The 24819-nt window shown below is 50.6% G+C and overlaps 1 protein-coding gene across 2 annotated transcripts in view; it reads left to right on the top strand.

The window, feature by feature from the left end:
* SIN3A (SIN3 transcription regulator family member A) overlaps window positions 1-24819 on the top strand; it is a 30036-nt gene that overhangs the window by 3868 nt on the left and 1349 nt on the right. For both annotated transcript variants that reach the window (XM_083850646.1, XM_083850647.1), the window contains exons 2-20: window positions 2448-2668; window positions 4034-4210; window positions 5371-5477; window positions 5971-6253; window positions 8150-8401; window positions 8739-8891; window positions 9220-9378; window positions 10303-10392; window positions 11722-11840; window positions 13537-13747; window positions 15531-15647; window positions 16356-16594; window positions 17623-17806; window positions 18243-18816; window positions 19235-19404; window positions 20800-20973; window positions 21912-22004; window positions 22335-22429; window positions 22959-23166. In XM_083850646.1, the coding sequence (XP_083706772.1) occupies window positions 2480-2668; window positions 4034-4210; window positions 5371-5477; window positions 5971-6253; window positions 8150-8401; window positions 8739-8891; window positions 9220-9378; window positions 10303-10392; window positions 11722-11840; window positions 13537-13747; window positions 15531-15647; window positions 16356-16594; window positions 17623-17806; window positions 18243-18816; window positions 19235-19404; window positions 20800-20973; window positions 21912-22004; window positions 22335-22429; window positions 22959-23166 (3594 nt within the window). In that variant the 5' untranslated portion in view covers window positions 2448-2479. The remainder of the gene's footprint in view (window positions 1-2447; window positions 2669-4033; window positions 4211-5370; window positions 5478-5970; window positions 6254-8149; window positions 8402-8738; window positions 8892-9219; window positions 9379-10302; window positions 10393-11721; window positions 11841-13536; window positions 13748-15530; window positions 15648-16355; window positions 16595-17622; window positions 17807-18242; window positions 18817-19234; window positions 19405-20799; window positions 20974-21911; window positions 22005-22334; window positions 22430-22958; window positions 23167-24819) is intronic.

The raw sequence follows: 24819 nt of genomic DNA, 5'->3' as shown, positions 1-24819 counted from the left end.
GCTCCTCTCCTGGGGGAGCTCCCTGGGAGATGCAGGACCCAGACGAGCAGGACCTCAGTAACAAAACCGACCCGTTTTTGGAGCGTTTGACCCCGCGTTTCCTCCTGCGAGGTGCAGACCGCTTGCTGCCCCAAGTCCCCCGTGCAGCCCCCGATGCGGGTCTGTGCTCCAGCCACCAGGTAGCTTCTCAGAGCACGACCCTCGTGCCTCAGGCACGTTTCAGGGCATCACCCGGGCACTGCCGGGCTCGTGCCGTGGTCAGAGGCAGGTTTGTGTTGGTGCTTTGCACCCTTTTGGTGCTTTTCCCTCTCCTTAGCATTGCAGCGCTGTGGGTGCCCGGTTGGCACCCCCGGTCTAGAGAAGGAAGAGGTTTGAGGTACCTCTGCTAGGGTTAAAACCCTGTGAATGGGGAGTCTTTAAATGATGGGCTGCTGTGAGCCGCGCTGGCAGACGGGGTGCAGCCCCGGAGCAGGAGTTCAGCAAGCCGTGAGCCAGAAGGGCTCACCGGTGGCTCCCCTGCCATGCAAAGCCCAGGAAAACTCGCAGCACGCGTTGGGCTATCCTGACCCGGGTGCAGCGGATGAGGTTTTCCTTCGTGTGGCTAGTTGCTGGTGCGCCGAGTCGCCCGGGTCCCATGGCCACGGGCCTCGTGTTCGCTGGCTCCGGAGAAGAAGCTTTTCTTTTCCAGCCTCAGGTGGCGTCCTAAGCCTCGGAACTCGCGGGGGGTGCGTGCGTCCGCCCGCCCTCCCTGTCCTCACGCGGCCTCTGGGCGGCTCAGCTCAGCCGAAAGGTCGCTGGGTCCCTGCGGGGCGCCGAGACGTGGAAGTGAGACGCGAGGGGGGGACGCCGCGGAGGACGGCTTTATTTCGGGGGGGTGTCTGCACGCACACGCGCGCCTTGTCGCGGCCTGTGGAGCTGCTCCGCTTCTTCTCGGCAAAGCCCACGTGCCTCTGGTCGTGCTTCGGGGCCGCCGTGCGGGAGGAAAGGTGCTGTGCTTGCAGGAGGAACGCAGCCGGAAGGACCGGCCGGGGGAACCGCGCTAATTCCGGAGCCGATCCTCCCGGTGAGCGCGTTACAAATGGGTTACAAGCAGGTGCCGCCGAACCTCGCCCCGACTTTACTCCTGCAGTCGGGCATTGTCATGCAGAATCCTGGCTCGCCCCGCCAGCAGGACGGTGCTGCGTGCGGGGCCAGCCGTGCTCGGCTCGCTCCCAGCCTGGTTATCACACCACCCTGAGGCTTTTCCCAGTCCGAGCGCAGGCTGCGCGAGGAGAGCAGCTCCGAGTGGACCTGCCTGGCTGGTAACTTGTCCGCGGAGGCCAGCTGAGAAAAAAGCCTAAGTTACCAAAACACGCGGCGGGAGCGTGCTCTCTGCAGCCTGGCTTTGTGCTGGAGGTCAGGTATGGGGGTGTTTTGGAGGCTGGTGGGTAGGAGCCAGTTAGTTTCACAGCAGGGCAGCAGTCCTCTGCCTCTGCAGGCACTCGTCTGCCCCCCGAGCTCTGGGGACCGGGTGCGGGGCTGTATTCCGAGAGGCTGAACTTGCAGAGCAACCTGAAAAAGCAGTGAAGCAATCTGCCTTCTTGTCCTACCCCTCCGAGTGGAAGAAGAGCCTAGTGAGGAGGGGAGAGGGACTCAAAGGGGAAGAAGGGCTTTACTGCGCAGAGCCTGCCTTCTCCAGCACGTGTATCCATCGCGAACCTCTGCATTGCTAGATGCCGTGTATATTTTTGGCATAACCCCTCCCCTGGTGCCTCGGTGCCTTTGGTTAGCGGTGGATTTGGGCAGGAGAGACTCACCCTGGCTCGGGGAAGTCCATCCTGTCCGTGACAGCAGCCTGTGGGTAACTGCGCTGCGACTGCCGGGGCTGGAGGGGGGCCTCGGGGGAGTCCCACGGGATTAGAGACCGAAGAGGGCGGATCTCACTCGAGCTGTTGTGTGCCGGCACGGCTCCGCTTTGTGTGCCTCGTGTCTGGGCTGCGTGGCACGCGGGATCCCAAGCCCCCCTGTCGGAGGGACGGCAGGCTTCGGGGGGGCTGCGCGCCTCTCGTGTGCGTGTCCAGCAGCAAACGCTTGGCGCTGGGGCTCTGGAAGTGGTTTCAAAGCCTTAGCAGGCTTCCTGCGTTTCACCTCCTCCTTTTCCCTTCTTCCCGTGGTTTTGTAGCATCTCTCACACCTGACTCTCACCCAGCCACGTCCTTTACGTGAGCCAGAAGTTGTTAACGTGAAAGCGGCGCTGCATTTCTGTCAGGAAGGCTGTGTTTTTGTGATAAACGTAATTGCGCGCTCGGTGCAGGAAGATAAATCTTAATTCCATTTTCCTGTCCCGAGATCTCAGCGCCATAAACGACCAGACCCAAACTTCTCCTGCTCTTGGTGAACTTGACGTTCCCGGCGCTGGCAGGGCGTGATTAATCGATGCCCTTTGCTAATTACTCTGCTTTCCCCAGGTTTTGTAGCGCTTCCCGAGCATGAGTTCAGAATGAAGCGGCGATTGGATGAGCAGGAGTCACCCGTGTATGCGTCGCAGCAGAGACGTATCACCAGCAGCACCGAGGCTTTCCAGCACCAGCACCGCGTGCTCGCCCCGGCCCCGCCGGTGTATGAGGCGGTTTCGGAGACCATGCAGTCTGCCACGGGGATCCAGTACTCGGTAACCCCCAGCTACCAGGTGCGTGTGCCCGGCGCTCAGCTGCGTCTCGGCAGCCTGCTTCTCGGACCGCCCGGCACGTTGGTTTTGCACGGCAGAATTCCGGGTTTGAGACAAGGTTCTGGTTTAGTCGCCGCTTCCTAGAGAAGGACCGATATGCTTCTCAAAGCTCTCGTCTTAAGCTCTAACTTAAATTTAAGACTTTAAGACCGTCAGCTTGGTTGTTCAGGTGGCTCCGAACCTGAAATGTGGTGGGATTTGGCTTTTTTTGAACACTGTTCTTCAGTGATTCAGATCATGATCTCTGAATCCTAGAGGCAAGTCTGCACCGGACTTTCGCTCCATTTTTCATTCGCAAGGAGATGGTTTGTTCTTAACAAACCTCTTGCTGCTCTGTCCCAGGCTTTTGATGTCTTGGATGATCTTAACCCTAACAGGCAGCCGTTTAGATCGCAGACTTTCAGGAAAATTGACCTGTTAAAGAAAACCTGGGATCATCAGGTGGCTCCCTTCCCTCTGAGAAGCTGTCTGCTGTCCCCTTAGCAAGGGAATATCGTCTGGAAGAGAAAATCCTTCAAGGATGCACTGGAGGTGCCTCTCAGTGACAGACTGGGGTAGACTTGCTCATCTCTGGCTCGTTTTGGCATGTTGCATCTTCCATGCTCATGCTGCTGGTTGGCCGTGCTCCCTGCCTAGTGCCTAATTTTACGCATAGTTTCTTCCTTATTACTGCAGAGGGGATATTTGTGCAGAAAGTAGCAGCCACAAAGCTGAAGAGCCTGCAGGCAGATGCTTGCAGGGCCTGGAGAGAGGATGAGTTTGTTGCTGGCAGTCCTTATAAACAGGACTTGAATGGACCAGCAAGCAAACCCTTTAATGAGAAGGGTTAAAACAAAAAAGTACAGCCCATCCAAAAGATGCTTGTATAGAAAACAAAGTCTGTTTGTGCAAAACGAACAGTATTTGCTCTTTATTATTACTTTAAAGGGTTTTTTAGTGTTTTCTCGAAATTCTGGTTTCATGTTCAAAGGAGGCCTGAAACTGCCCCGAGTTTGCTGGGACCAGAGAGCCTCAGCTTGCCTCCCAGCGCCCAAACCGAACGGCAGGAGCGTGGCAGCTCTTAGAGATTCGTTCATTCCAATCCCTGCATGTGACGGCAATTCTTTTTTTAGGGAAAAGACAGAACCTTGACTGTCTGAAAACCCCATTTCCCACTCCTTTTGCAGTTTTCTTACGTTAGTGCTAGCCACGAGACAAGCAGGGAGCGTTCCAGGCTGGTAAGATGCGGCTAACACGTCTGTGGCACGGAGTTAAACTCAACTTTTCCATCTCCGCCTGGGAAGACCAATGGCCGTGCTTCCCCTGACGTAATTTTTGTCTCCCCAGGTGTCGGCCGTGCCGCAGAGCTCGGGCAGCCACGGGCCGGCCATCGCGGCGGTGCACAGCGGGCACCACCACAGCACACCGGTGCAGCCGCACGGCAGCCAGGTGGTGCAAAGCCACACTCACCCGACGCCGCCGGCCGTGCCCGTGCAGGGGCAGCAGCAGTTCCAGAGGCTCAAGGTGAGGCCGAGCGTTGCTCCTCTGTTAGGAGAAGACGTGGGTGACGTTGCCAAAATGTTTGTTCGGCGCTTTTCTGACCGCGTGGCTCCTGTGGGAGTAATGGGGAAGGAAGGAAGGCTCTGGTGGTGGATTACGTGCTGTAAAATCCTCGAAAAATGGAGAAAGCTCCACCAGAAACAACCCATTTAAGTAGTTCCATTTGATTCAGCTCTAGCAATAGGCACGTGTATGAAGTGATGCCTATTTCTTCATCTCTTCCAAGTAGCCTCTTCCAGGTTTGCTGGAAACCGCCGCTTTGTTGGGCGAGAAGCCCTTTCCTTTCCCTGAACAGGAGGCTTTGTTCCTAGAGACCTCTGAAAGAGGTTTTATAACCTGGGGTTCTCCCTCCCAGTGAAACTGACGGCAGATCCTCCGCTGAGGCGAGAGCGGGACCGTACATGACGGCCTTTCTTCCCTTGCAGTATTTAATTTCAGACTGAAGGGAGGGTCTGTGCGTAGCTCCCGCAGCTGATGAGCGCATGGCCTGGCTGCTGGAGCTGCTGGGTGCCCAGGGCTCTCACTTCAGGCTGGGGCTGTGTCTGAAAATTGGATGTTGGTACATGAACGCTTCATAAACTTCTTGCTGTTGGAGGTGTAAAACAATTTACCGCCCACAGTTGCCATTTTCAAAATCCTTCTGTGTCGAACTGAAATGTCTGGAAAAAGTACAAGCGTGTACCTGGCAGACATCTACTACGCTGAGTATGTCATTTCGACTTTCTGCTTATTCTTAGGCTTCCATAATAATTTCCACATCTGAATGCAGGAAAAATACTCAGTCTAGTTCTGTTTATCCTAGCAGTTACTTCAGTTAGGGTGAGATGGTAAATTTGGAGTATGTTTTTTCTGACTAATTCTGATGATCTTTGTTTCTTTTTTTTTTTCTTTTTTTTCTTTTTCTCCTTTCTTTTTGGTACAGTTTTGTCTTGTGTGCTGGGAACAGGGAGTGAGCATCTCCTGTTCAAATGGGGCTGGTAATACACCAGCCAGGCTGGTGGTCTTCTGCTCCTTAATTCCCTGCCCGGGCTCAGGGTTGACAGCTGTATCTTCAAGTATGTGTTTTCCAGAACAACGGAGGTGAAATAAAATCTCCGCTAATGTAACCTGTCTTCTATCTCCAGGTGGAGGATGCATTGTCTTACCTTGACCAGGTGAAGCTGCAGTTTGGTACCCAGCCACAGGTCTACAATGACTTCTTGGATATTATGAAGGAATTCAAATCTCAAAGGTAACGCTCCGCATTCTGCTTTGCCGCCCAGGTTGGAAAGTGTGTGTGTGGGCACGGGAACACGCAGCAGGAGCTAACCTCGTCCTTTCATTTGCAGAGTAACACGTCTCCCTAATAGTGTAAAACAGTTGAGTACTTTCTCTTCTGAAAGTGAGACTCATTTCTTCATTTGTACTAAATCTTGGCTTAGAGCGGCAGTTCCCATGTTTGACCTTCGTAGCTGACTCATCTGGCCACCTGGTGGTCTGCCCGTTAGTAATGGCCAGGCTTGGGACTAGACCTCATTCATACAAAATGCTGTCTGGGCTAATAAAACAATTCTTATGTCATTCTTAAGCTCGGTAATACATTTATAGGAATGAGATTTGCTTTGTTGCATAGCTTAGAGATGATAAGATAGAAATTCTAATGGAGAATTATCATGCAGAGGGTTTGGTTTACCGCCGAAAGGGAATTAGGGGATTGTGACATTTTGTTCTCACTGCTTTTTCAGCATTGACACTCCGGGAGTGATCAGCCGTGTATCACAGCTCTTCAAGGGCCACCCAGACTTGATCATGGGCTTCAACACCTTCTTGCCGCCTGGTTACAAGATCGAGGTGCAGACGAATGATATGGTGAATGTGACGACACCAGGGCAGGTTCACCAGATCCCCACTCACGGCTTGCAGCCCCAGCCGCAGCCCCAGCCGCAGCATCAGTCACAGCCTTCAGCGCAATCAACCCCAACACCAGCACAGCCCGCGCCGCAGCCACCGCCTGCCAAAATCAGTAAGGTGAGAGAGAGAGACTTCATATGGCCTGTGTTCACCTGTGGGGAACCTGCTGCCCCCAGCTGACACTGGTGTGGAGCTGGGGAACGGAAAAGGAGATGTTACGCTGCTTTTTCCTAGTATTCCTGAGCCCTGCTCGTGCTGTCCTTCTGTTGGTGGATTAGCTTCACCTGTTCAAACTTTGAGACGTGTACTAGCTGATATGGCAATAATGCAGATAAGCCAGCTTGAAGGTTTGGAAAAGCCTCGTGACTTTCAATGGGAACACAGAGTTGCTCAGAACATCTGGTAAAATGCATGGGCAGTACCTAAGGAGTGATCCAGCAGCCCTGGGAAGAAGGCCCCAAGAATGCAGTTGAGTTTGCAGGAGGGGCTTCTTAATTAAAGCTCTGGGCACGTGGTGAACTGCCTGCTTTTGTGTATATTGTCTCAGAATAACTGAAATCCCAAGAAATCCCTCGTAAAGCCGAGGCCGTGATAATGACATTGCTCTTGGTGTGAAAGCTTGTGTGTGGTTTCAAATGTTGGGGGTAATAAAGTTTTTAGGAGAGCTTGCTGAGCGATGCGGTAGATTCTGCATTGCATGAAGTCTTGTTTTCAGACTGGACATCTGTTGTAAAACAAAAACAAACAGAAAGGGCATTCTAGCTCAGCCATCGTTTGTATGGGTGCAGGATTTGTTGGCAAAGCTGAAGTGCAAGGGTTCAGGCAAGATGACCATGATGTTGTCTTTAATTATCGGTTTATGTGCCTGAAACTGAGACCTTTCAATAACAAAGGGAATCTGACGCTGCGCTGTAGATGCATTCCAGATGCTGCTGTCCAACAGATGTATTTTATGTGACTGAAAACAAAATAGAATAATGTAAGAGGCATCGAAGGAGCTTAGTCTAGATAAAATCTCCTATTTCAGCCTCAAAATGTGCAAAGATTTGAGTGCCTTAGGGAGGGAAAGAATCCCCAAAGTTTCAGTGGTTGATCTCTAAACTGTACAATCAGCTAACGAATGGCTGGAAAAGAGAAGAGAAGGGATGGGGAGTGTGGGGGAAGGAATATGTAGTTAGCAAGCAGCAGGATTTACAGTATGGCAAGAAGATAATCTCTAGGCGAACATCGGTGGGACTTGCAACCTCCTGTTTAGAAATGGCCAGCAAAAACATGCCGAAAGACTTGCAAAGCTGACAATGTAAAAGCCGAGACATGGCAGAATTAGCTTACCTGAGCCAGCTTTCAAGGCCTTTCTCCAAAGCATGCAGGTAACACCTGGGCTCAGTGAGAGCTAGCAGTCTCTCATCGCTGCGGGCTCCGTGGTTTTCTCCCTGGGTCGTTATCCTAGAAAATGTTGAGCTGATGTTGGTGGAACCTTAAAATGAACCTGAGGGAGGTGTTGGATCTCGATGAGGTTTCCTTAGCAGGCAGGTACCGTTGTAGGTAAACAGGGCGGTTAGGTGTCGGTTGGGATATGCAAGGCGATTACTCTGAGAGTCTGACCTATGTGCTCTTTGTGTCAATAGTGGAAAAAATGCAGTTTTCCCTTGCTGTCGCCTTACTTTATAGATCTCAGCATTCTTAACTAGAGGTGAAATAACTTGTAGTGCTGCAGCGAGCCGTACCTAGGTGTTTGCGGTGAGGCAAACTCAAAAACAATCTTTAAAGGAAGTGCAGCAAAAGTCCTCCAGGGCCAGTATATGGGTAGAGACTGTTTGACTGGATGTAGTAGCAGGGAATTCTGTACCGCTGCTGTCTTCCGTGATGCTGTGGCTCAGAATCCCTGTTGGCATCAGGTATGCTTATATGCTGGCTGCTTCCCCTGGATACGGCACATAAATGGAAGAAAAGTTCCTTTATTCAAAGTGTGAAGAATCTGCTCCTGTCTGAAATGGCTCCTTTTCCTCTTAGCCATCCCAACTGCAGGCGCATACCCCTGCCAGCCAGCAGACTCCCCCGATTCCACCATATGCATCGCCACGCTCGCCGCCGGTCCAACCTCATACACCTGTGACAATCTCTCTGGGAACCACACCATCCCTGCAGAACAATCAGCCTGTTGAGTTTAATCACGCCATCAACTATGTCAACAAGATCAAGAATCGGTTCCAGGGACAGCCAGACATCTACAAAGCCTTCCTGGAGATCCTCCACACCTACCAGGTGAGTTTTGGCGATGCCTGTTGGAGTATAAGGAAGGTTATTTCTCTTTCTTTGCTGTGGGGAGCCGACTCTGCCTGGGATGTGCATTGTGGTCTTCTGCTGGACTTGATCTTAAGGAATTTTTCCAAGCTAAATGAGTTCAGATTATGTTAAAAGGAAAGAAATGACATCCTTCATCGGTGTCCTGCTAGTCCGTGGCCCAGCATTTAATACAATTCTTTGCTTAAGGAGCTGAGACCCCTGCTGTTTCATTCTTTGCATCGCTGAGGGCTTTTTCTCTTTGCTACTTACGTAGTTGAGATGTCCTTCCCTCTGACACTTCTCTTTCCTCCGACAGAAGGAGCAGCGGAACGCCAAGGAGGCAGGAGGCAACTACACGCCTGCTCTGACGGAGCAGGAGGTGTACGCGCAGGTGGCTCGCCTCTTCAAAAACCAGGAGGATCTGCTCTCAGAGTTCGGGCAGTTCCTGCCTGATGCCAACAGCTCTGTGGTGAGTCTGCCCGGGGACGAGCTGGAAGACCTAGTGGAAAACTTTATTCGTATAGCCAGTGTTCAGAAAAACGTGCTTTCCTTGTTTGTTTCTAGGAAGTTTTTTTGGAGGGGTCTTTTACTGAGTCGTGGGAGTGGGGTCAGGGTGATTGACTGTGTGTTTTCGGTCAATAAATGCAATTCCTTTGCCTAAAAGAGTTGTCCCAAGACTGCCGTAACTGCAGTAAAATACGTGGGTCATCTAGAGCTAGGAGGAGCAGGCGTACTTTTTTTGCCTAGTTAGGTGGAACTCAGCTCTAATTCTCTCGTGGGTTTTCTTTCTAACTAAGCTGTTAAGTAAGACAACTGCAGAGAAAGTGGAATCGGTGAGAAACGATCACGGTGGCACCGTTAAGAAGCCCCAGCTCAACAACAAGCAGCAAAGACCCAACCAGAACGGCTGTCAGATCCGACGGCACTCAGGAACTGGAACAACCCCTCCGGTGAAGGTAATAGCACATGCTCTTTGTGAATTTGTGATGCTGGTCCTAAAGCGGCTGGGTAGAGCAGCTGAGGGAAGGACAGAGGTGTGCCTGGAGCTTCGTCAGAGCAGAACTTAGAGCAGAATCATGTTTGTTTGTCTTATAATAAACCTTGTAACACGGAGGTGAGTGATTATTTTCATAGCTGAGTTTGCCCTTTTCAGGTTACTTGCATTTTGAGAGAGCAGGGCTTTGCAGTGTAAGAGGAACGGTCTGATGGCGGGGTGGTTTCGTGGCTCTGCATTAGGGACAATGCTTTATTTGAAGGTGGTGGATCTTGCTTGGTGAAGAAAAGCATTAGCTGGTGTAGCTGTATCATTTAAATCCAGTGGTTTACTTCCCCTTCCAGCCTTTCTCCTCTTCTTCAAATAAAATGCAGCAAAATAGAACGTGTTTTGGAGGCAGCTTTCAGCCTTTCTGAGGATGTGGAGTGTGGTGCCGCAATGGAGAAAACAAAGGATCTTGCAGTGGAATGCAAGAGAAATACATTGATTTTAGGGAGGTATAACAAGAACTGAACGAGTAATGGTTTAAAAAACCCTAAACCAAGACCAGACAGGTCTGTTTTGGTAATTCTGCAAACTAGTTAGAAAATTGAAGCAATCACTGGTTATAGCAGCCCGTTAGAGAAAAGGATGCAACCTCGTATTAAAAATACTGGGAATTGTATGATACTGATTAAAGATTAATATATTTGTGTATGGGGCTCACTTGCAGACAAGTTTTCTTCTGGAAAAGCCATCTTTTTTATTTGTGAGCAAGCGGCATACTCAGGAGGCTGAAACTCCTTGTGTGATGCATGGTCAAAATATGGCAATTTCCTGTACTGAACAGCTTTTTTTTTTTCCTTTTTTTTTCCTTTTTTTTTCCCTTTTTTTTTTTTTTTAACAGAAGAAGCCGAAGCTGCTTGGTTTAAAAGACCAGTCTTTGGCAGAAGCCAGCAAGCATGGCGTGGGGACAGAATCTCTGTTCTTTGAGAAGGTGAGATTCGGAGGAAGCAATCTCGTGTCACTGATTTACATTCCTTGTGTGTATACATCCTGAGTTTTATCACAGTGAAGTTTGTGATCTACACACCACAATGATAACATCGGTCAGCTTGACCTCGGATGACCTGAGCTAAGTCAGACCTGCAGGGGGGCTGGAATTAGGTGATCTTTAAGGTCTCTTCCAACCCAAACCATGCTGATTCCCTACCCAAATATCACTGTCTTTTTCCCCAAAGGTCATTCTCTAGCTCTTCACCTGCTGATGCTCTCTGGGAGGAAGGCCTGGCTGGGGGCTACACCTGCCAGTGCTCCTGGAAATTTGCAGGGATGTGAATCCTTTCTGTAACGCACCTTATAAAATGTTTTCACCTTTCTGAAATCCCCACACAGCCGATGATGTGCCTTGTGTATCCTGCTCTGGTAGCACTGTTTGCCGTGCCCCTCCGCAGCCAGATGCCTGCAGGGTGGGAGCTCAGTTTACAATGCAGCTGATACATGTCAACGTTACTTTTTCCCCCTTTTTTTTCCCCTGAGAGATGCATCTAATGCATTGCACCGTTGTTACCTGTTGCTGGTTTACCACGCACGACAGAAGAAGAATGTGTGGGATGTTTCCAAGTGGTACCTTGGTGTTTTCCCTAAGATGTCCGTACGTTTCTTTATGGCTCAGAAGGGAGCGTGTAGTGAAAGCAAACAAGCCTTTTGAGTAATTTTCATGTGTCGATGAAAGCCTTGCTTGCTCCCTGATGGCGTGCTACGTTTTGCAGCACGCTGTAGACCAGCTAACGGTGACTGGGAGCCACTCTATTGCTCGGAGGATGTGTAGGTGTTAACATGAGTAAATGCAGAAATCCCTGCTGTAGAGTTGTAGCTGTAATGACGAATCCCTTAATGATGATAGATCTGTTTGATGCGTGGATGCTAACTGTTCTCGTGGGAAAGGTAATAGTGTCGGAATTAATCGCTGGGTTTTCTCAAGCTGAGGAGCTAAGGGTTACAGAACCTGGCTTAGCTGTGATAACCTGTGATAATCCAGCTGTTGGGGTTTCATTCTTCGCTTACAACTCCCTTCTTCAAGGTAATGCTCCTGCGTGTAGGGTGCTGGTGTTGCAAGGCGTACCCAGCAAGGAGACGGCTTGCTTTGCTCCTCTGGCTCCATGGAGCTAGGCAAGCTCCCTCCCAAGAGTTTTGCATTCTCGTCGTGTGTGCAATCCCCGTGCATAGGTGGACAGCACAGCGTTGAATCCAGGTCTCCCGGACAGTGCTAGACAACTCGATCTCACCTCGAGAGCAACCAGTTTTCCTCTTCTCTTTCCCCCAGGTCCGCAAAGCTCTGCGCAGCACAGAAGCATACGAAAACTTCCTCCGCTGCCTGGTGATTTTCAACCAGGAGGTGATCTCCCGGGCAGAGCTTGTGCAGCTCGTGTCTCCCTTTCTGGGGTAAGTGGAGCCTGCTTCTTCCTTGAGAGGAGAAGTTCGATCCCATCAGTCTGTTCCTGTTGCAGAGCCAGGAAAGAAATGCTGACCTCTGTGGTCGTGTGGCACAGGGGGAGCCAGGCAGCGGTTTTTTGAGCTGTCCAAGGTGAAGCCCCCCACAATGCCCACTTCCTCCGCTGTTGGTTGGCTCGACTTTTATCTGTGTAGCCTGCCACAGTTTAAATTGCCTGCCCACGGGGCGACTGCATGAGTTGCTGCTGTGCAGCCAAGGTCTCCTGTTTCCTCCAGCCCATCCTGAGTGCCGGGAATGTCCACTAGCAGGTGCCGCATGCGCTGCTGTGGGGGGCAGGAAGATGCTGGTAGCTCCTGGAAGCCCCTCAATGGTTCATTCTGTGCAGGTGCCGCATGCTTTACATTTTCAGACTTTTCCTTTATTGGAGCAGAACAATAAGCGCCCTGCTTTGGTTTTCCTTCTGACTTCACGCTCCCTCTTCCCTTCCTTATCCAAGAAGAGGCGGGAGAGTTTTTTGGAGACTTCCAGCAATGGCAAGCAGTGTTCAGGAGCAGAGCTGGTCCTGCTTTTTGTCTTTTCCTTTTTCAGAAGAGCGAACAGAATTACTCAGCAGCGTGTTACTGCGGTGTCTTGCTCTAGAATCATGGATTATTTCACTCGAGAAAAAAATCGACGGTCTAATTACATAGGAAATGCCCCCTAAAAGAAGTGCTCATACAAACCCATTAAAATTACAAAAAAGCAAAAGGCAGCTGAGTTCTGTCCTGAAGCCAAAACTGATAATCAATACTACAGTTTAAATAGAAATTATAACTTCCGCAAGTGCCCGTGCTGCACAGAACAACTCTGTATTAATCACCTAAAACCCCTGTAATAATTATCCTCTCGTCAACTTCAGGCAGCAAGATAAATGCTCCTTTTTGCTGTGAATTGAGCTCCCAGTTCTGCGGGAGAAGGCAATAGCAATGTACATGGGGTTTGGGACCCCGTTACACTGGCTGCTGTGCGAAGAAGCGGCCCTGAGGAGCTTGCACTCCTCCTGGAATTAGGTATCAGGGGGATGCTGCTTCTGGCTAGGAAAGGTGAAGTATCCAACCAAAAAAATCTGCATTTCTCCCATCCACCATCTGTGCTCCCAGCTGTAAGGATGAATGTCTGCGCTGGGAATGGAGTAATGCAGTTCTCTTCTTCCAGAGTCGGACATTAGCAGCTGTCACGTAACGAAGAAGCAGTAAATGAGCGGTGATTCAATTAGCTTCAGTAACAGGTTCAACTTCTCCTTTTGCTGGAGCTCTGTGCAAGATAAGCAGAGCTGAACAGGTGCACTATTTTAGGCTAATAAGTTCAGAAAACACCTTTTTTTTTTTCTTGCTGCTTTCCAGCTTGGGAAGTAAAGCTCTGTTTAAGGTTAGGAACGCTGGCAGACACCTAGGGACCTGGGCTTGGGTTTGGTGCTGAGGTATTTTGGTTGGCCCAGGTGCAGTCCACAACCCGATCAGCAGACAGGTTCTCGGCTCCCATTTTGTCAGGCCCCATGGGAGTGAGATTGAAGGGAGAGGGTCCTCTCGCAGCAGGCTGATAAATCAGAGGGGCTTCTTGGGCGCCGTGTTGTAACCTCAGTATCACAGCTCAGCGCTGCCTGATCTCTACTCTGCTACTTTTTCACTTCATTCATTTTGTTTTTAGGAAATTCCCAGAGTTGTTCACGTGGTTTAAAAACTTTTTGGGGTATAAAGAGTCTGTTCACATGGAGACGTATCCGAAGGAACGGGCCACTGAGGGGATTGCCATGGAGATAGACTATGCCTCCTGCAAAAGACTGGGCTCCAGCTACCGCGCCTTGCCCAAGAGCTACCAGCAACCCAAGTGCACGGGGCGGACGCCGCTGTGTAAAGAGGTAAGGTGTGCTCAGATGGGGAACACGGGGCAGAGGAAGGCTATTCCCGGCCTCCTCGGAGGGATGGAGAGAGGCTGAGGGGAGCTGAAGGTCAGGATGGGGGGAATTTGCTTTGTGTCCTGGCACTTGGGAGGGTTTGGGGGATTTCAGGGCACATCCGTGCATCGTGCTGGCTGCCTCTCGCACGTGCTCGGGCACACCGTCCTGGCTCAGGCTCTCTGCAAAACGTGTTGGGGCCCGAGGTGAGTGCACCCTGAGGTGCTCCTGGTGGCGAGGGAGCACTCTGCTTTCTTGCAAACGTGTGGATTGTATCCAGAAGCGATTTCACAAGGTGAGGCTTCAGTCTAGGAATGGGCTGTGCCCGCAGCTGGCAGGGAGCTGCGATGCCCACGTGGCTCTGATGCCCTCTGCTCTTCTTCAGCTGTGCTTGTGACAGAGTTGCACGAAGCACTGGGGAGCAGCTGGAAAAAAAAATGTTTGTGGGGTTTAAATACTGAAATAAAATACAGGGGCATTAGATGTGTACAATGTTTTACGTAGTATGCGTGTGAGAAGAACATTCAGATTACAAACGTAGGAAATGTCAGAACAAGTTTTCTGTATTGTCTTAATGTGATCTCAGGGATCTTTTACAAAGGAGTATGTAAATTAAGAATACTGCTGCCCTTCAAACCAAATTCCCGTTTCGCCTGCTTTCAGAGTTGTCTCTGGTCTAAGCTTAAAAGAAAGTCACGCTTTCTGCAGACAGGTTCTCCTGCGTATCCCTCACGTGCCTCTTTCTTTCCCCCTGAAATGCTGAGAGGACCTGTGTTGAGAAAAGGGGTGCTGCTGCAGGAAATCTGCTCCCTGCAGGTAGCGTTGGTGGTCGAGAGGCAAAGCTGGCCTCCCGACGCAGTGCTGCAGCATCAGATGGACTCGCGGAGCCCTTTCAGGTGTTGGGATGAGCTTGTGGTCGAAGTGGGAGTGGTACTGGCTGACCCCGGTCCTTCACTGGTGTCAAAGGCAGTGTTTTGGGGTGGGCGAGCGAGCGCAGGTGACCAAATCAAGCGCTCAGCAGTGATACGTGGTTAGCTGAAATGGTGGCAGGATGGCTGGTGAACGCAACCCGGGCAAGAAATAATTGCGAGGTTTTAATCTAAGTCCTGACTTGTCTCCCAAAAGTGTCTTGTGTGTGATGCAGTTACAAACTTTTCTTTCTGTGAGAATCTAATGACTCAGTTCTTCAGGCTTCAGGTTTATGAAAATTGGGCTTGACTTTGAAGGTTGCCTGCCAAAATCCTCCTTTCGTTGCCTTTGGCCTCTCGGAGGCTTCTTTTAAATGCTCTGTTCCTGCTTCGGAGGCGGTGAAAACTGCAGGTGCTCAGCATCTTTGTCAGGAAAAGCGTTGCTGGGGTATGGATTTATATTCCTAATTAGCCTTAGTTGGAGGTAGAAACCGTGTCCTAACAGTCATGCTTAACGTGATGACCACCCAGTGTTGTCGGTGATGAATCAGATGTGTGACGACTGAGCCGCAGCCAGCTGGCTCACCCGAAGTAACGGAAAAGCTCCTTTCACCTCACTTTTTTTCCTCCCTTGCAAGTTTTTTCTCGCAGCTCCACCTGATGAATTTTCCAGACGGCAGCGACGTTTCAGCCCTGGCTGTTTGGGGTTGCTCTGTGAACACTGGGCTGTGGAAGGGAGACAATTTTAGATCTCCATCAGCAGCTGAATATCTTGCAGTCCTGTGCCACTCCACTCACAGCCTGCCTGTGACGTTTGTCTTTCCCTCTCTTAATCAAAGGTTTTGAACGACACCTGGGTCTCCTTCCCTTCCTGGTCTGAAGACTCCACGTTTGTGAGCTCCAAGAAGACACAATACGAAGAGCACATCTACAGGTGTGAGGATGAGCGCTTTGAGGTAAGGGGGTTTTCCCTCATCCCTGCCTTGGAAACCTCGGGGCTCTGTGAATGATCTTGATACTTTTACATCCTCAATACTGCCTGGTACAAGCTGTTTTTATTTTGTCACCCATTTTCTGCATAAAAGCTCGTGTTCTCTTAAAGCACGAGGTAGCAGCTGAGTACCCACATCTCACTCCAAGCTATCCCTGCCCCTCACTCTTAGCGCCGAGCTCTGTTCCTATTGCTCCAGATGAAATTGTTCAATGGCTAGTGTATAATCGATGCATCTTTTTTTTTGTCCTCACTGCCCACGTAAAGCACAAGAGGATGCTTTCCCCTGTAATAATCTGAAAAGCGATCCGTTCAGGATGTTAAGTGATTGACATCCTGCCTCGAAACGAGAGTTAGCTTGGCAATTACCTGGATGTGCTCACATTTGTCACGTCCTTTTGTAGAGGAACTGTCAATTGTGTTCTGTTCCCTTATGGAAAATGTAATTTCCTAACAGTATCGTTCTGGTAGCCTTTAAATTCTGATGCGGTATTATCGAGGTAGCAGATAAAATACATTTGGATTATTTTAGCACAGCCAAATGTGGAAACCACAGCCTGAGTACACCTCGTTAAACACGCCTGGCTTCTTGTTTCGTGTCCCTTCACCGTTGCTCTCTGTAAAGTATCGCGTTTTACCTGTTCACCTCTGCCTAACGCACCGTTCCCTTCAGCTGGATGTTGTCTTGGAGACCAACCTGGCAACGATCCGCGTCCTTGAGGCAATCCAGAAGAAACTCTCACGCTTGTCTGCCGAGGAGCAGGCCAAATTCCGACTGGACAACACCCTGGGCGGCACCTCGGAGGTGATCCACCGCAAGGCTCTCCAGAGGATATATGCTGACAAAGCAGCCGACATCATCGATGGGCTTCGGAAGAACCCCTCTGTTGCTGTTCCCATCGTGCTGAAAAGGTACTGCTCTGACACAGCCCTTCGGGGGGGTAATTACTGCAGAGTAATTAACGCACGATAGGTGATCCAGAGCTAAACGTAGCTAATTTCTGCCCCTAACGAGTTTAACCTGCACAACGATGGGACTTGAGAAATGCATTTTATGTGCTGATCGGTTGCTGTATGTCATAACTATCACCCAGAAACAGGGAATTAACCTCCTGAAACACAAATGTCACCAGCTCAGCTTTTCTCGTCTCCCCTTAAACCTTGTTTCCTCCTCAGCCTGTGCACAGCAGCGTCAGCGCCACGGGTAAGGTGAGGAAGCTCTCTGTGCCATGTGTATTGTTCACAGCTAAATCCAATCCCTTTCCAAATCCCGCTGCTGTACGTGACCCTGGGCTCAGATTGCGGTGCCTGTACTGTGCTCAGATTCCCTGTTGGTTTTCTGTTGTCAACCCCCTGGTCACGAAAAGGGAGTGGATGCTGCAGCTCCTTGGGGACGTGCGAGGAAGTGTGTAAGCAGATGGCTGTGTACATGTCTAATAAAGTAACGTGTTCTGCTTGCCCTCTTGGCGTGTAAACAACAAAGTGCTCCCTGAGAACGCAGCAACTGTAAAACCAGTTAAAAGGAGATCATCTTCCCCTGATGCTTACCGTCTCTTGGGGACTGGCTGCTGTGTCTCAGGGCTCTGACGGTTGAGGGAAGCTGCCTTGCTGCTGGTGCCTGCAAGGTCACAGTTTGCCTACCCTGTTGCGAGGACATTCTTCTTGGGGACAGGTCTCGAGCCGCCATGGCTGTGTAGGACAGCTGGCTGCATCGGGTGCTCTGCTTGAGATACAGAGTGGAGTATTGGAGTCTGTTCCCAGGAAGCTCAGGTGTGCAAAGGGGTTTATTCAGAAGAGCATGTGTAGCGTACTCCTCCTGAAAACCATCCTGCAGAAAGGAGTTTTACATTTATGCACATTTCCTAGGGCTTAGGTTTCCTCTGCGTGCTCAGAGTGGGACCTTTATGTCTCTTATCTCACCCTTGTTTTCTTGATTCAAGGTTAAAGATGAAAGAGGAAGAGTGGCGAGAAGCCCAGCGAGGGTTTAATAAAGTCTGGCGGGAGCAGAACGAGAAATATTACCTGAAATCCTTGGACCACCAGGGCATCAACTTCAAGCAGAACGATACCAAGGTCCTGAGGTCAAAGAGTCTCCTCAATGAGATTGAAAGCATCTATGATGAGGTAAGAATGTCACCAATAGTTTCCTTCCCTTAAGCTCATATGGTCTTTGTGTGTGGTTTCAGTTCCTTTCCCCGGCAATCGATGCTGGGGAGGTTGGAGAAGCGGGATGCTCACCTGGAAAGGGGCTGCGCTCTCCGTGTTTGGATACGTGGAGATGTTTGTGTTTTGGGGGGGGGGAGGGGGGGGCTGTTATGCTGTTGGCAGCAGCTGGACCGTTTCTGGACAGAAACGGGATGGAAAATGTGCGTAAACAGGAGAAGTGTTTGCGAACTTGTGGTATCTGTTGCAAAGAACCTCCTGCTCCCAGTGGGCGGCAGGTCTGGTCGCTGCCTCTCTTCCAAGGGGGTGCAGCAGTGCTGGGAGAGCTTTCTGAGAGGTTCGTGGGCAGGGGGAGGTGTTCGTGGGACTAACTGTGCCCTGTGTTTCTCGTTCGTAGCGGCAAGAGCAGGCTTCGGAAGACAACGCCGGTGTACCCACAGGCCCACACCTATCGTTAGCCTACGAAGACAAGCAGATCCTGGAAGATGCCGCCTCGCTCATCATCCACCACGTGAAGCGGCAGACAGGAATCCAGAAAGAGGACAAGTACAAAATCAAGCAGATTATGTACCACTTCATTCCAGACCTGCTGTTTGCTCAGCGAGGTGAACTCTCTGACGTGGAAGAGGAGGAAGAGGAAGAAATGGATGTGGACGAAGCTACCGGAGCTGCGAAAAAGCACAACGGTGTTGGGGGCAGCCCTCCCAAAACCAAGCTGATGTTCAACAACACAACGGCCCAGAAGCTGCGGGGCATGGATGAGGTCTACAACCTCTTCTATGTGAACAGCAACTGGTACATTTTCATGCGGCTGCACCAGATCCTGTGCTTGCGGCTGCTGAGGATCTGCACCCAGGCCGAGCGGCAGATCGAAGAGGAGACACGGGAAAGGGAGTGGGAGAGGGAAGTGCTGGGCATAAAGCGAGACAAGAGCGAGAGCCCTGCCATCCAGCTGCGGCTGAAGGAGCCCAGTGAGTGACCTGGGGCGTGAGGTTGGGGTTGGCTTCTCTTTGTAGCCTGTTGGCAGCACTTGCTTGGTGTCTTCGGGCAGTGGTGGTGCTTGAAGACATCTCATTTCTGCTATCGCGGGGCAGCAGGGAGTTGAGGGAGAAGGGAAGGTGTGGGGCAGGTGGGATTCGTAGCAGAACAGTAGTATGCAGCAGCTGTTTCATACCAGCTTTCGTTTTACACCGGTGTATCTTAAACACCCTTGAGTTCTCTGATTAAAAGCTGTCTGTAAAGGGAAATTCCCGCAACTCTCCAGCTGAAGTGGGTAGAGCGGTCTGAGGACCAAAACCCTCGGCCCGTTTGCTCCTAGAAGCAGGGCTGTTCGTGGGAAGGACCCTTCCTGGGGGCCGTGTGTTCATCTCCTGCTCTCTCTCGGCGCAGTGGACATCGACGTGGAGGATTACTACCCGGCCTTCCTGGACATGGTGCGCAATCTGCTGGACGGGAACATGGACTCGTCGCAGTACGAGGACTCCCTGCGCGAGATGTTCACCATTCACGCCTACATCGCCTTCACCATGGACAAGCTGATTCAGAGCATCGTTCGACAGGTGACTGCCCGCGAAGGCTGGGGGGCGGCTGGGGAAAAGAGGCTGGGGGCTTCCTGAAGCGTGTGTGTGTGTGCTGTTGCTTGCCTAAAACCAGCAGGTCACGAGTAAGCAGCAGAACTGTGGAGATTTTTTAACCCAGCTCAGAGGCTGATGTAAGGAGAGGTGATGAAAGGTAATTCCTGGTGTATTTAAATCGTCGAGACTAGCTTTTGTGTGCATGTGGAGTTCTCCCTTTGTTTTCCAGGAGCTTTAGGGATATCAGTATTCAACTTCAAAGCGTTTCCTGAGCTAATCGTGCTTCAACTTTGAAAAAGAATTAAATAGCATTTAAATAATTCATTTTTTTCAGTGTTGTAGGAGCAGTGCATGCCTTTTCTAAAAAGCTTTGTCTCTTTTATCTGGCTGTTTGAGTAGCTCAGTCTGGTGAATAAACTCCAGTCCTTTTGTTGGGCATATAGGAAGAATGTGCGACCAAGGGAAAAATTCTTGGTGTGCCTTTTTGTAGTGGAAAGAACAAAACCAGATGCAAGAGGCTGGACATGGAATTGCTGGAGAGGCCTTTACTCTTCCAGGAGAATAGAGCAGCTTTTCAGAAGTTCTTTATTTCAGCCCAGAGATTCACTGAATTGAAAAGACAGTTGAGCGACTTCATATTTTAAACTCATACAAAACAAGGATTCCATCTGAAATCTCCCACCCCTCTCCTCAGAGGCAGAAGCAAACCCTTGCTGTGGACAGCCCCACGGTGCACCAGTCCTTTCCACCCTGCTGCTGATCGGTGTTCCCTGCCCGTAGCTTTTTCCTCTGAGCAGTTTCAATTTGCCAGCCACGTGCGTTGTTTTTTTTTTGTTTGTTTTTTAAAGATAGTGGTGGTGTTTTTACGTTGCCACAGAGATCATCTGCAACTGGAAGAAGTTACTAAAATGTAGCCTTAAACTCATGCACTTTCAGCCTTTTTTTCCCCTATTTTTTTAATTCAAGGGCAGAAACACATGGTTATGTCTTTGTTTCTTTCTATTCTATGCTGATGGGCATGCAGCAGACTCCAGTGAGCAAGTACCTCCTTATCCACGGTAGCTTTTATTTTTAAAACCCATAACGCAGGCAAATAAAGATGTACGCTCAGCTGTGCATGCTGCTTTTCGTTAAAGTCAAAATCTGCTGGGTGCCACTTACACCAGGGGGTTTCAGAGGCTTTCTCACTCTTCCGGCTGGCTTCTGTGCTCAGGGTTTCGATAGGTCACGCAGGTTCTGCGTGTTACAGCAAGTTCTCCCGAGTGCCTTAGGCGAAGAGAAATACCTTTTGCAAAAGGAGGCGCCAACCACAAAGGCTATTTCTTCTTTTTTGGCTTTTTTCGCTCACAAACACCTTCCCCGTGTTCTTCCTTTTCGCAGCTCCAGCACATAGTGAGCGACGAGATCTGCGTGCAGGTCACGGACCTCTACCTGTCGGAGAACAGCAACGGAGCCACGGGAGGCCTTCTCGCCTCGCAGTCCTCTCGTACCCTTCTGGAGGCCACCTACCAGCGCAAAGCTGAGCAGCTCATGTCGGAGGAGAACTGCTTCAAGGTAAGGCTGGGCTGCGAACCTCGGCGTAGAAGCAGCAAGCAGCGAAGGGGATGCTCTGTAAGAAGGTGCTGGTCCTTTGAAAACAGAGCATTGTCTAAGCGCTGAAGTCTCCTAGGCTTTCTGTAGCTCTGAAACTTGAAATGAACGTTTTGGTGGCGCGTTCCCAAGCTTTTGGTGCCCAGAAGCAGATCTTTGGTGACATTTCCAGTGTGCTTACAGCTGATCTTACTGCTGGTCTGTGGCAGAACCTGCATCAGGCCAGGCAGGCAGAGCGGAATGGCACACAGGGGTGTTAATGCTTTGGCGAGGGCCCCTCAGAAATGGGCCTTTGAGAAGGAACACGTTTCTGGGGCCAGCAGTGAGTACTCCATGTGCTTCAGAGCATTTTTAGATCGTATCATGCTGGCTGATTTGCTGTCACCAATTTTAATTTGTTATCTCAGACCTTCCCATTTGTCTTGTCTCAACCTTTGCAGACTGCGGAAAGATCTGCTAAGACTGACTGGGCGTTAAATCATTGCTGACTCTGTGCGTTGCTGAATAAAGCTGGTGCATGGTGCTAATCAAATCCATCCTGCCTTCGCCCAAAATGCAGGAAGTGGTCAGGCCCTTTTTGAGCTAGTAAAGTACTTGGGAGAAAAGCCTGTGTGTATAATCTCTCTTCCCTTGCCCTCAGAATTAAGCTGGGGGCTCAAGAAGGACCTATACCACTCCAAAATCAACCCCAAAAGATTTTTCACAAAGCTTTAGTTATGTTCCTCAAAGGCTGTGCAATTTGCCAGTGTTTTCCCTTTGCTGTCGGCAATGCAGGAAGCGCAACTTTTTGCCTTACGATATGCAAACTTGCTTAATTCTTCCTTTGCCCCAGTGAGAAGTGGAGGAATTTTTTTCCTGTTTGAAACCTCCTACTGAATCCTTTCTGCCTTTTTGCTTTGTAGCTGATGTTCATTCAGAGCAGAGGCCAAGTTCAGTTAACCATTGAGCTGCTGGACACAGAAGAGGAGAACTCGGATGACCCAGTAGAAGCAGAGGTAAGAGCAGCTCGTCCAGAGAGCTGATTGTGGCAGTCAGAGGTGTGCCGGACAAGGGAGTCCAGCTGACTTGTGGTCTGCTAGCAGGAGATGTCAATGAAACACTGTAAAGCTTTCACTGGTATGAGCAGGCAAATCCCTCTTGGTTCGTTTTGTATTCGAGGAGCCTTAAAACCATAGAAAGAAGTGTTGTTCCTGCCTTTGGGGGATTGACATACAAGGAACCTTCCAAGATGTTTGTCCGTGTAGCTTCCAGCTTACCCTCCTTAACCCACCCCGCGTTGTCTGGTGGGCAAGCCATGGCTGACGTTGTTGTGTGCTCGCTTCCAGCGCTGGTCGGACTACGTGGAGCGGTACGTCAACTCCGATTCTACCTCCCCCGAGCTCCGGGAGCACCTGGCCCAGAAACCCGTCTTCCTGCCGAGGTGAGTGGCCGGGAGCCCTGCCTGCTGCGTGGCTGGCCATGAGAAGCAGAGCATTGTGCTCTCGCGGTGCCGGCCGTTTGGTCTCGCCTCTGTTTTAATGCCCCTACGGCAGCCGTGACCCTGGCAGCGCGGCGCAGAGGCACCGTGCTGCTGCTCATCCTAAAAGCCTGTGGGTCCACCCCAGGCTCCTGCTCTCCAGTGACTGAGAGATAGCACGGGCCAGGGGTGGCAGAGAGGGCTGGGGACTCGCCAGCCTGCTTGTTGGCAGTTCTGCCTCGGCTCACGGGAACCCTCCAGCTAAAACCAGCGGGTGCCACGTCAGGGCTTTTTGTGAGCAGGGAGCTGAGTGCGCCGTAGCCGTGGTTTCAGCAAGAGAGGAACCCAGTGACCTGTCGTAGGGGTCTGAGCCTGAAGGAACTTAATCCGAGCTGAGGTTCCTGAGGGGCCAGCACAGATCCACCAGCTCCCTCCGGCCTTAGCAGCACTGGAGGGTGAGCACTAATTCCAAGAGGGGTTCTCTGGTTTGCAGGAATCTGAGGCGGATCCGTAAGTGTCAGCGTGGTCGGGAGCAGCAGGAGAAGGAAGGGAAGGAGGGAAACAGTAAGAAGTCCATGGAGAACGTGGAGAGCTTGGACAAGCTGGAGTGTAAATTCAAACTGAACTCCTATAAGATGGTGTACGTGATCAAATCGGAGGATTACATGTACAGGAGGACCGCTCTGCTGCGAGCTCAGCAGGTAGGAGGGAGCGGAAGAACTGTGGCGGGCAGCTGGTGTTTCCCGGTACCCCTTGCTCCCAAAGTCAGGTGGGGAGAGTCAGGTGAAATGTCCTTGGGGTCCCAGTCGGAAACATTCAGCGATCCTTGTGCTGCCGGGAGGACGGTGTGCTATTACGTCCTCCCGAGACACTGAAGATCTTCTGAACGTTCCTAAGATGTAATCTTTTCTTCTGCCTTTTGCTCTCACCATCCTCCCACCTCTCCTCCCTTTTCTCCAGAGAGTTTTGTTACGGTAGGGCAGTGGTTTCGACTGTTAGCTCTCAAATTTCTTCCAGGAGGTGTTTCCCCTGGGCAGCGGTCCCCCTGCTTTAGGGAAGACCCGTCCTCTGCGTGCTATCGTGGTGACTTCCGAGAGCGCATGCTCTTCCAGGGCTTCCCCAGAGAGGAATCGATCAGGGTGCAGAGCATCAAACGCTTTCTGCCCCAGTGTATCCCCCTGGGCACCATCCCTCGGCGTTTCCTGTCCCCACAGTCACTGGGAGCGGGAGTCCTCAGGTCGCACCGCACGGCAGAGCCCCGCAAACACGCGGCAGCAGCTCCACGACGCTGCTTTTGTGGCGAGGATGGGCGCAGGGAGGTCTCGGCTGCAGGAAATCCCCAGGGGTGCCCTTCCAGGACTTCGAAGTCCTGGTCCCAAGGAAGGATTTGGGTGGAGAAAAGTGATTTGGTGCTCAGAATTCCCTGACACTTTTCTCGTCCCGTGGGAATATTCCTGCCCAAAGGAGAAAAATGGGGAGCTTTAGCAGCAAGCTCCAGTTCCAGTATGGCTATTTAGTCTTGGAGTTTAAAGACTATGGAAAACAAAATGTTAAGCAGAATCCCATTGCTTAGAATGTCAAAGAAAGTGAAAAATGCCAGATCCCGGCAAAAGTTGCTGGCTTAAGCAGCCAGAAGCAGAGGTACCTGAGAGGCTCTGTCAGCAGTAGTCTCTTCTGTAGCCGCGGAGGTTTGTTTTCAGTTTACTAATTTGTTTTTCTGAGCGAACTACTGACCACTGAGAAAATTCACTAGGAGATGAGGGAGTGGAAGAGGTGTGCACTGCTTCCTGCCCGGTAAATCATCCCTCCACAGCTCAGTTTGTCATTTCTTTAGACTTAAAAAACAGCTACTCTCACCCACTTCTTGCTGATGTAATACAAGTAATGGTTTTATTTAATTAGTTGTAATTTTGGTAAACTTGGATCCACATCAGATGAGAGTTCTGTTTCAGTAGTGAGTCTTTGAAATACCACTATTGAGGATTTTTATCTATCCAATTCAATTTGCCCAAAGTTTGAAAAGTTCTCTCAAACAAGATGCGATGTGCCATCACAGAGAATCCCAACGTGAGTCAGATTAATGAACTTTTAAGAATATGACATGAAGCAAAGCCTCCCAGAAGACTGCTGCAGGAGCCGTAGAAGCTACGTGTTAGCTGCAAACTTGTTGGTAATGGTTAACGCTCAGAGAGGGGCAGTCCTTTGGGAGGAGAAGGAAAATAATAAAATACATTAGTTTTAATCTTGAGGGTTGAATTATATTTACTGGTTTAAATAACGATTGTAGTCACGGTTTTTAAGCCATGGTTTTAAACCATCTGTCCTGGATTTGACATTCCCTAAACAGATGCTCT

Source organism: Anser anser, assembly GCF_964211835.1.
Source record: "Anser anser genome assembly, chromosome: 10".
NCBI lineage: Eukaryota > Metazoa > Chordata > Aves > Anseriformes > Anatidae > Anser > Anser anser.
Note: the sequence above shows the minus strand (reverse complement) of the source record. Positions and strands in the feature narration are given on the sequence as shown.